This window comes from Brassica napus, chromosome A2 (genome assembly GCF_020379485.1).
Source record: "Brassica napus cultivar Da-Ae chromosome A2, Da-Ae, whole genome shotgun sequence".
Classification (NCBI taxonomy): domain Eukaryota; kingdom Viridiplantae; phylum Streptophyta; class Magnoliopsida; order Brassicales; family Brassicaceae; genus Brassica; species Brassica napus.
Genome location: NC_063435.1, coordinates 23195822 through 23207089, shown reverse-complemented (window position 1 = coordinate 23207089; position 11268 = coordinate 23195822). Strand labels below are relative to the sequence as shown.

The window sequence follows — 11268 nt, the reverse complement described above, 5'->3', positions numbered from 1 at the left end:
CATTTTAAATCTAATATCTTTTAATTAAAGAAACAAAATAAATTGCCAAATTATATTATGCTTTTAAAATAAATAAATAAAAGATTAAATAAATAAAAATAACAATAGTTTTAAAAAAAAATATTAAAAAAAAATATTTGTTTTTAAGATTTAGAATTTAGTGTTTAAGATTGATAATTTAGAATCTATCCAAATGTTTAGTGTTTTTCCAAGGGTTTAGGGTTTACCTAAAGGTTTAGGGTTTACCTAAGGGTTTAGAGTTTTTCCAAAGGTTTAGAGTTTATGATTAGAGTTTAGGGTTTAGTGTTTTGTTGACAACATGTTTAGTGTTTTTCCAAGGGTTTAGGGTTTACCCAAAGATTTAGGGTTTACCAAAGGGTTTAGGGTTTAGGATTTGAGTTTAGGGTTTAGTATTAGAGTTTAGGGTTTAGTGTTTTGTTGACAACATTTTTTTTTTAATTCGTTTTTATATATTATTTTTATTTATTTTTAAATTTTATTTTAAAAAGTTAATATAATTTGCTAAGTTATTTGGTTTCCTTAATTAATAGATACTAAATCTAAAATGATAATTTTCTATTGGTTGGTGAACCTAAAGGTTCACCCTAGGGGGTGAACCCAAAAATAACTCTACTCATTTAGTTCTTAATTCAGTTTCAGTCTGAAAATATAAGATTCGTCATTCTGATATTTATTTCAGTTCTGAATATATATGTCTAGACCTACAGAGAACGGTAACAATGAGAAATATTTTATTGATTGTTTTGTTGTTGCCAACAACACTAAGAGTTAAAAATTACATTCCTTTGGCTTACAGCTTTAAAGCGAGTAGAGTATAAAAGTTCAACACTACAGATTACAGTGTTTAATTTTTTTTGTGTTAGTCACATTTTGTCAAAAATGTTGAATACAAGGAAAAATGTTAAAATGACATTATTTATGAAAAATATGTTTTTCCACAAATATTTGAATATCATAAAGTGATTGTCTTAGATAGATAATGCAATTTATAACTTACAATCCACGCCAATAAGATCGTTACAAAACGTTAAATACATGCAACGTGAGGTAATAACTCTTTTTTAAGGTAATAACTTGTATTGCTTTGTCGATGCATATTAGACTTAAAGTCAACATCTTGTTGGTATAGGATGATCATTTCATGCAAAACAATCCAACCACATTTAGTGCCGGTTCTAAACTAATATTTTTACATTGTCACAAGTTTTATATTGCTAAATTTTATAGAGAGTATACATTTTTGGTGTTACAAAATAAATTATATAAAAAATTTAGGGACCACTTGTCCTATCTGCTATCAAACAAGGCCCGCCACATTGTTAAGGAGCATGAATTAAGAACTAATTTACATTGTTCTGGTTCATAGCCTAAGGAGACTGTATACCTAATTAAGGAACATGACTCCAAAGTGAAGAAAAAAATTATTATCTCTTCACTGCAAGTCTACAACACGCCTAAAGTTCAATAGTTCAATGACCACTTGTCCTATCTGCTATCTTTTTTTTTGAATTATACAGAAGTATCTTGACTCCAAAAAAAATAGTCCAGACTAGTCACGTGTTACCACGTATTGGTCCTCTATTCCTGGCAATCAAACAAGGCCCGCCACATTGTTTAGGAGCATGAGTTAAGAACTAATTTACATTGTTCTGATTCATAGCCTAAGGAAACTATATACCTAAGGAACATGACTCCAAAGTGAAAAAATAAAATTTATTAAACGCATCTCTTCACTGCAAGTCTACAACATGCCTAAACCTCAATGAAAGCTGAAGCCATAGACATTCACGGATGTCCATCATCACTATTGGAAACATCATTTTCTCGCCCTCTTCAGTAAAGACATCATCAGCTTAGTTTAGTCTCAGTACAAGTTTAAGTTTTCTTGGTGTAAAGAATTGCTATTAGTGTATGATGTTTCAGCGAACGACGGCTATGGTAGACTTTCGTCTTTATAGTGTCATCTAAACATTGTAAACTGTGTGCTCTTGTTTTATTTTTATAATGTTAATTACACAATTTCCTTTTTCATCATAAGATATTGCTGACGAGAAACAAAAACGAAAAGGTTGTAAAATCAATTTAGTACATAAATGATTATACTTTCGACCATATTTTTTTTGCTAAAACATAAAGAAAATATTTTTTTCAGCCATAATAAGGATTTGTTTTTTTCAACAAAACGGGGTGGTAGAGCGTCAGACTTGGATTAGAATTAATGGTGATATGCTAGTAACATTAACAACTGGGTTTCAAATAACTGTCTACGTAGTATTGTAGACAGCAACATATCCATGAAAGAAAGAAAAGTCATCGAAGATTACTTCAAAATTCAAAATGCTTGCATGACAATTTTTTTTTTCAAGAACAAATCACGCCTTTAAACAATAATCATTTATGCTGCCACAATTCACGGCGTTCGAACACTAATTGGATATGATTATAGGTGGTTATTTATCCTTTTTGACATTTTTCATTTGACCCTTACAAACTAACTTCGAGTGTTCCCATCCAAAATCGCGAACCATCAAACTAAAAATTTAGCATCAGTTTTCTTTTTTAAGTATTAGAAATATCATTCGTTTTTCTCAAAATAGTTTGATCGGGATTGTTAGTTTAAAAAGGTCAAAGGTGGTTAGTTGATTAAAAGAAAGCTGTTGGAACAAAAGGGAACGTCATAGGAATAAGTGGTTCCCATGTGGCCTGCGTCTATATCTTTATGTACTGTAATTTTAATTTTCTTGTTGAAGTAATTGAAGGTAGATTTTGAGCCAATCTCGCCACGAATTTCTACCAAAGTTAAAGTCCATAATTAACTCAGCTCATCATTATGTTTTTCATTTAGTGTTGTTTTTTAAAAAGTGACCCTCCTCAGTCCTCATAGTCATAGATAATGGCGATATGGATGTTTTCTAAAAGAAGACAACAGAAGTTGTTACGTATACCCCCATCACAATCTTGACAAAACATCCCACATAACGATACTTCACATCTTATGTTGGCACTAATTTGATAGATTAGATGGTTAGTTCCACATAAATAGATGGTGTCACACAGTTTCGATTTTTGTATGAAAATGTTAAGATTTCCAAATGTAATCGACGTAAACCATATATATTAATTAAAGATTCAAAGCCAAAAATGAATAAATGATTTTGGGATGAATGGTGTTTATTAACTGTTGCGTGGCCGAATTTTTCTCTAATTAACGTAATACTTTGGTAAGGCAGATAAAAAAGCATCCTATAATCGCAAAAGAAAAGAAAGTAGGCCAATCTCTATGGAATACGGAAATAAACTTCTTAACTACTGCTTTGATCTCCAATAGATAGTGTATCGAGCATTTGTGACGCAGTATAAAACAATGCTGAGTACATAATTAAGGTTACAGTTTCTTTACGATGTAGCTGATCATCATGGTATGTGAAAATATATTAGCCTAAAAGCCTAAAACATAATCAATAAACTCAACATATATCAGACAAAATGATTAGTAGCAACCAGGAGCGGAATCTAGTAAAAAAAAGGTGTGGATGCACTTGCCCCCATTAAACTTTTTAATACTATTTGTTAAAGTAAATTTCGGTTGATTGAAGAGACTAAAGCAAATTGTTAGATTAGCTTATTTTTCTATAAAGATGTTAAAGTACCTAAAACTAATTAACGTTACATATTTTACACGACAAGACAACATATCTAAAATTTACTTTAAATATGATCTTAATATAGATTGATAGATAGTATGTTACTACTGGTAATTTAGTAAATTCACACAAAAGGATGGGCAAAATTGTCAAATAAACTTTATGCTGCCTACATAAACAATCAACCATTCAACTAAAATCTTTACCGTAGCAAGAAGAACAAAAAAAAGCAAAGAACAGTGAAGATGGCAAGCCAAAATCTTACTGCAACGTTGCTTCTCTTCACCACCTTTCTCTTCATTTCCCGACCAATCTCAGCCGTTCATTCTCCTCCACTACTAAACGCAACAACCAACGATCTAACTTTCATCCGAACCAGCTGCAACGCTACTATATATCCAGACCTCTGCTTCAACTCTCTCGCCAGCTACGCCTCCGCCGTTCAAAGCAGTCCGGCGAGGCTAACCAAACTAGCTATCGGAGTTACCATTTCAAAAGCTAAATCAACGGCTGTTTTGCTTTCCAAGTTCTCGCGCTCAGCAACCAAAGTCAAAGACTGTGCTTCTTACCTTAAAGACGCACTCGACGAGATGAGAGATTCACTCCGAACACTACGCAACATTAGCCGCGGAGTAGGCATTGGTGCGGCTCCGTCTTCGGTGGAGATGTTTAGGTTCAAGATGAGTGACGTGCAGACGTATATGAGTGCAGCATTGACGTATGAGGATACTTGTACGGACGAATACGAAGAAATGGATGAAGCTGGAGGGACCAAGACGGCTGTTTATGATCGGGTGAATAATCTGAAGAGGTTAACTAGTAATGCTCTTGCGCTTGTTAACAGTTATGCCAACAATGGAGCTCCATGAGATGAGATCATGAAAGAGTTTTTTTTAACCTTTAATTAAATGTTTTTTTTCTGATGATTTTCTTTACTTTATTAAATATTTCTTTTGATAATTTAGTATATTATGGGGTTTAAACTTTAAATTCTAAATATATCATAGTTGAGTTCAGTGTGGGTTTGGATACATGTTATATTGTCAGATTTTTCGTGTGATTTATTAGGCAACCTTAGAGCATCTACATTGGTGAACCCCCCTTTGGGGTTCATACCAATTTTTTAATATATTTATGGTGGGACCATGAATAGTAATGAACTTCTTGATATTGTACTTCTGCATTAGTGAACCCGAAGAAGGGGTTCATAGGAATTAAAATAATAATTTTTTTAAAAAAATTTAGTTTTGATTTTTTTTTTGAATACATGAATAAAATATAATCATTTATAATTTTTTATAAAGTTTTATTCATTACATTGATAATTGATGAACATAGAAAGATTATTCATTACTGAATTTTTGCCATACATTTTCAACTAAATCAGCTTTCAACCTATCATGTTTCCCTGAATCCCGAACTTCATTGCGCATGCCTAGCATATTATGTGAATGCAAACTTTCTCTCCTTTTGACCTTCGAACCTCTGCTTGACTCTCCTGACTCGAACTCAGATGTATCAGTAAGACTGTATACGTCTCGTTCGTCCTCCACTATCATATTGTGCAATATGACACAAGTTCTCATAATTTTCCCTATCTTTTCCTTGTCCCATAGTAGAGCAGGGTTTTTAACTATTGCAAACCTTGATTGCAAAACCCCGAAAGCACGTTCGACATCTTTTCTGGTGGATTCTTGACGTTGGGCAAATAGCTCAGCTTTAGGACCTTGAGGAAGTGGGATGGATTGGATAAATGTTGACCAATTCGGATAAATTCCGTCAGTAAGGTAGTACGCCATACGGTAAGTGTGGTTGTTGACCTTGAATTTAACTTTAGGGGCTCGACCTTGCAGTATATCATCAAAAACTGGTGACCGATCAAGAACATTGATATCGTTGAGGGTACCTGGTAATCCGAAAAATGCGTGCCATATCCAAAGATCTTCTGATGCCACAGCCTCTAAGACAATTGTTGGTTTTCCTGAACCACGGGTGTATTGGCCTCTCCAAGCCGTTGGACAGTTTTTCCACTGCCAATGCATACAATCAATGCTGCCTATCATCCCGGGAAACCCGCGCTTCTCGCCAATGTCGAGTAATCGTTGAAGATCTTCCGGTGTTGGTGTTCTTAGATACTCAACTCCAAACAATTGTACTATCCCATTAGTGAAATGTTCTAAACATAAAAGTGCAGTACTTTCACCAAGTCGAAGATATTCGTCATACGTATCTCCAGATTGACCATATGCGAGCATACGTATAGCTGCAGTACATTTTTGAAGTGGTGATAGGCCGTACCTGCCGTGAGCATTTCTTCTTTGCTGAAAGTATGGAACTTCAGTAGTAAGGCGATCAACAATGCGGAGGAACAAGGGTTTGTTCATTCGAAAACGCCGCCTAAACATCACCGGCGGGTAAGTGGGATTTTCGTGGAAATAGTCGTTCCATAGTTGAATGTGTCCTTGTTCCCGATCTCTTTCAATATAAGCTCTTTTTTTGGGCTTGTTGGTTTGAACATCTACTAGGGAGTCGATGATATTATCAAATTCTTCGTCAAACATATCTTCAAAGGCTTCATCAACGCCATCTGACTCTGAGGATGTCATAACTGAAAAAAACGAATAGATAAAAAAATTTATTTTAAATATCTCTTGGAATATCATATTTTCGTTTTTAATTATAACTTATATGTGGAACATTAATTTTTTTTAAAAAAATTTCTCTTGGAATATCATTTTTTTGTTTTTAATTATAACAAATATAGTGAAACTTTTCAAAGTAAAGACTATAGATAACAAAACTAAGACTTTGAGACTTTACTTGGTCACTCGATTTTGTAGTCGGCCAGTGAGTGGTTGGCTGGTTCGACAGAACAAGAGTGAGGCAGCTGGTTTCAGAGAACAAGAGTAAGGCGGATGGTTTCAGAGAACAAGAGGGAGGGGTATCGACTGAGAGAACACTGACCTGCTGCGACCCAAAAGATACATGTAGTACTACAACTACATGAACAACCCGTGAACTACTACTACTACAATACCCGTGACACCTACAAAACCCATCAAGTCCAGTCTTTATCTCCCATATGCCCGTGACAAACGGCCCCACAGATCCTTTCACCTGCACAATAACACAGAAGAATATAAGTTTCCAGTCAACAAAAGCAGTTGTAAAATTATCAAAGCCAGTAAAGAAGCAAACAAACAGTTCAAGAAATTTTCAACTAAACAACCTAAAGCATCTCAGAAACAAGTTTGTCCTTCAAAGCGACCTCAGCTTCACTTAGAGTAGCTATGTTCTTAGAGAGGAGACGATCAAGTATTTTCTGTTTCGAAATATTCTGTTTCTTCTCTAGAATGATCTCCAGGCGATCAAAAGCAGCTTCATTGCCATGCTTCTTGCGTTTGGCTGCTTTGCAAGCCTTAACGCCAGGAGGCCTAGCCTCATCCGAGTCAGGCACCGTCTCCGCAGCTTCCTTCATTTTCGCCTTTCCACCATCTCTTGATATAGAGTTCGATCTCCACTTCTGATCATACCTCAGCTCCCTCCACGCGTGTTCAAGTGCAAACTTCGCCTGGTGGTCGTTAAAGAAGATGTCATGAGCTGACTTCATGACATCGTTCTCGTTCTGCCCACTAGATTGCTCCTTCAATGCTGCCTCATAGCTTCCCACAAATTTACACACTTGTTCATTCACCCTTCCCCACCTCTGCTTACACTGACTCCACTCTCTAGGTAGAAAGCCACCTAGCTGAGCGCTTGCATTAAAGTAATCCTCTATTCTTCTCCAAAACGACCCTAGTTTCTGCTGGTTACTAACTATGGGATCTTTGCTTGTGTTTAACCAGGCACTGATGAGGATAATGTCTTCTTGAGTCGTCCACTTTCTCCTTTCAGCAGCCGGTTTAGGAACCTCAGACGACCCTACTTCTACGGTTTGACTGGACTGGGAAGATAATAGGTTCACAAAACCGGGAGAACTTAGTGAAAACGTATCCATTTTGGTTTGGGGTTGTGTTTTGTTGTTTGTTTGAAGTTTTAAAAAGGATTAAGTTTTTTTTAAAGAACTACTTGCGTTTGAGTTACGGGTGGTTTTCTAACTACCAAACATTCATTACACTTAATTAGACAACAACTTGTTCACAGACATTCATTACACATCAAATGAATTCTAAAAAACTCTAACAGGTTTAAGACACAGCAATTTAAGCGCATTCATCACAGCAACCAACCTAGTACTAGATATTTAATGAAGTACTACTACACTCCCTACTCTAGATATTTAGTGAACAAGTTAAGTCTCAGTTCAACCAGAGGAAGCAAGTAACCACACAGAAACAGTTCCTACTCGAGTTCCTAGTTAAGTCTCAGTTCGTACTCTACACGGAAACAGTTCCTACTCGAGTTCCTAGTTAAGTTCTACTTCAGTTTAGTTTGAAAGTTTACCTGTTCTGTTTCAGTCGAAACAGGCCTTCTCCAGAGCAGTCGCCTGGACTGTGAGGTTATAGACGTCACCGGTGAGCTTATCAAGCAGCAATGTGAGCCTCTTAACCTGTGCCTACATAAGTGATAAAGAAAACTTGTAACTCACTTATAAAAACGTAACTTTAAGAAGATTAAATTCCTAATATCTACTGAAAAAAGTCTTCACAAACCTCAAGACTCTCAATCTGTTTAGTGAGAATGGGCACACATTTGATCATCTCAACAGCCTCCTCCACACGCTCACGCATGCGTACCATCTCCTCCTGGACACCTATAACCCAAGGCTGATGGTAATGCAACCCATCAGCCTTGGTTAAACCACGGAAACATCAGTCAGACAACATATTTAACTAGAAAATTTAGACAACATAATAAGACAGGTGAGATTAATGAAGGGAATGCGAATGATGTGGGTTACCTCGTAGTTTATGCAGCTGAAGAAGCGCTTCCCGGGACGCGTGTCGTACTCCTCCTTCACCCGAACCTCATCGATGATTCTACCACCACACGGACAGCTTGTCGGCATCCCATATGACGAATCGGCAACGTTGTACAGGTGGTCGATGAACTCCTGCTTCCTCTTAATATCTGTTATCTCGTCTGAGGGATCCATCTGAAACAGAGAAATGAAATTGATTAACCATTTTCTATTGAATCAAAACTAATCAAAACCGTGAATCGATTGAGACAAAACTAGTCAAAACCGTGAATCGAACCCAGTACAAGATCTAAACCCACTTATCGAAACCCCCAAATTCTATTTTGAACCCTAACTCGAAAAACCCTTTTCGATTTCAAATCCGCGAGAATCGAACCATAAAACGATAAATCGAACCCCTAGACGAGGTAATACAACAATAAATCAAAACCCATCTCGATTTCGAACCCTAAATCGTAAAAAAAAAAATTGAAATTTCCCCTAAGTCGATTTCGAAAGCCAAAACGACATCAATATAAACGAGATTCCAGTCGAGACCCACCTCTGTTAGTAGAGGAGACAATTACTCGTCGAATCGATGGAGAAATAGGGACAGAGATCGTCGTCGCACGCGGTTTCGCCGGGAGGAAGAAACCCTAGAATTTTCGAGACAAATGAGAGAAATGAACCTCTCTCCCCTTTCCACCGCGTGACGTCGACGCCGCGTCTCCAATCACTTGGCGACACGTGGTGTGAACCCGTATCGGACGGGGTCACTCGTAAGGGGCGGGTCGCGAGAAATAACCCATTTAATCTTTATTTTTAATGGTCCGGCCCTATGATACTGAGCCCATGAACCTGTCTAAAACCTCTAATGGGGCTGCTCTTAGCTATTCATCATGTGAAGTTGTGAACCTATGGATATATATTATATATACATATATGCATAGTAAAAACAAGCTACAGTCACTGAGTATAAAGCTAAGCCCTCAGCCTGACTCGTATTGCTCGTCCGGTTAGCGAAGGCATTTAAGTGTAATGCGAGCCTTTGTACGGTACTCGAGCAAGGCAAAGACAGACCACCAATAAAGATAATCCCCGCAAGGCCACAAATAAAGCTTAATTTCTGGAAGAAAAAAAATCACAATAAGGTAAGGCTTATATAGTTCAAAAAAAGATTTGTTGTTAAATCACAATTTAGTAGTGTTATCATGCTCTCACTACAAGAAAACAGCGGTATTCTGACGGACGTTCCGACGGAAAATGAATTCTTCGGAATATACCGAGGAATTTCCGAGGCAATTCCGAGGAAACACAAAATTTGGCTTCCTCGGAATATTCCGACGGAATTCCGAGGAAAATTCATCTCGTCGGAATATTCCGACGGAATACCGAGGAAACAAGTATTCCTCGGAAAAAACCGATGAATTCCGAGAAAATATTATAGATGTTAGAGAGCCGTTGGAGAGCCGTTGGGGGATTTTAAAAATTCCGAGGAAATTCCGACGAACTAGCCGTTTGCATCGGAATTCCGTCGGAATTTCCTCGGACCGTCGGCAGGATTTCAAATATAAATACAAGCACCCCTCTTCCTCTTCATTCACTCCATATCTTCATCCTCCCTCTCACTTTTTTTACACACGAATTTGATTCATAAAAAACATGTCTTCTTCAAATTATTTTCGTTCTTGGATCGATCGACCTCATTTGGATCCGAACACGAGATTGCTTACGGAAGAATACCAACAAGGTATAACCGAATTCATGGGGTTAGTTCACCGACAACCGGAAGCAAAAACATGTATGTTAAGATGTCCTTGCTCTAATTGTAAAAATAAAAAAGTTATTAAACAATGGGATGTTTGGACTCATCTATATTTGAGTGGGTTTACACGAAGTTACAAAATTTGGTATCATCATGGAGAAACTGATTATGAACATGGTAGTACTAGCGAACCTCAGCCAGCGGTTAGATTAGAAGATCCAATTAGAACGGATGTAGATTACGGTGTAGGTACTGAGCAGATGGTAAATGATCATTTTAGAGGGGAAGATTTACCCAATGCCGAAGCTAGGAGATTTTATGATATGTTGGATGCTGGAAAACAACCATTGTACGAAGGTTGCAGAGATGGTCATTCAGCTTTATCATCTGCTACAAGATTGATGGGCATTAAGACGGATTATAATTTGGCTGAAGACTGTGTGGATGCGATTGCTGATTATGTAAAAGGTATTCTACCCGAAGATAATGTAGCTCCTGGCTCATACTACGAGGTTCAGAAACTCGTAGCTGGTCTTGGTTTATCGTATCAGGTAATGGATGTATGCAGAGACAACTGCATGATCTATTGGAGGGCGGATGAACAGCGGGTTTCATGCAAATTTTGTGGGAAGCCTCGTTATAAAGATACGAGTGGAAGAGTTCCAATACCATATAAAAGGATGTGGTATTTGCCTTTGACGGAAAGGTTGCAGAGGCTGTATCTGTCTGAACGCACAGCGCAACCAATGAGATGGCATGCGGAGCACTCAACAGATGGTGAGATCAAACATCCTTCAGATGCAAAAGCGTGGAAGCATTTCCAATCAAAGTATCCCGACTTTGCGTATGAGAGAAGAAATGTCTACCTTGGATTATGTACTGATGGTTTCAGCCCGTTTGGCAAGAGTGGAAGACAGTATTCTCTATGGCCAATCATT

General features: G+C 37.2%; 1 protein-coding gene across 1 annotated transcript; it reads left to right on the top strand.

The window, feature by feature from the left end:
• The first annotated feature begins 3831 nt into the window (after positions 1–3831).
• LOC106424266 (pectinesterase inhibitor 11) lies at positions 3832–4835 on the top strand. Its single transcript, XM_013865020.3, has one exon. The coding sequence runs from the start codon at positions 3911–3913 to the stop codon at positions 4532–4534; it is 624 nt and encodes a 207-aa protein (XP_013720474.1). The 5' UTR covers positions 3832–3910; the 3' UTR covers positions 4535–4835.
• The last annotated feature ends 6433 nt before the right edge of the window (positions 4836–11268 follow it).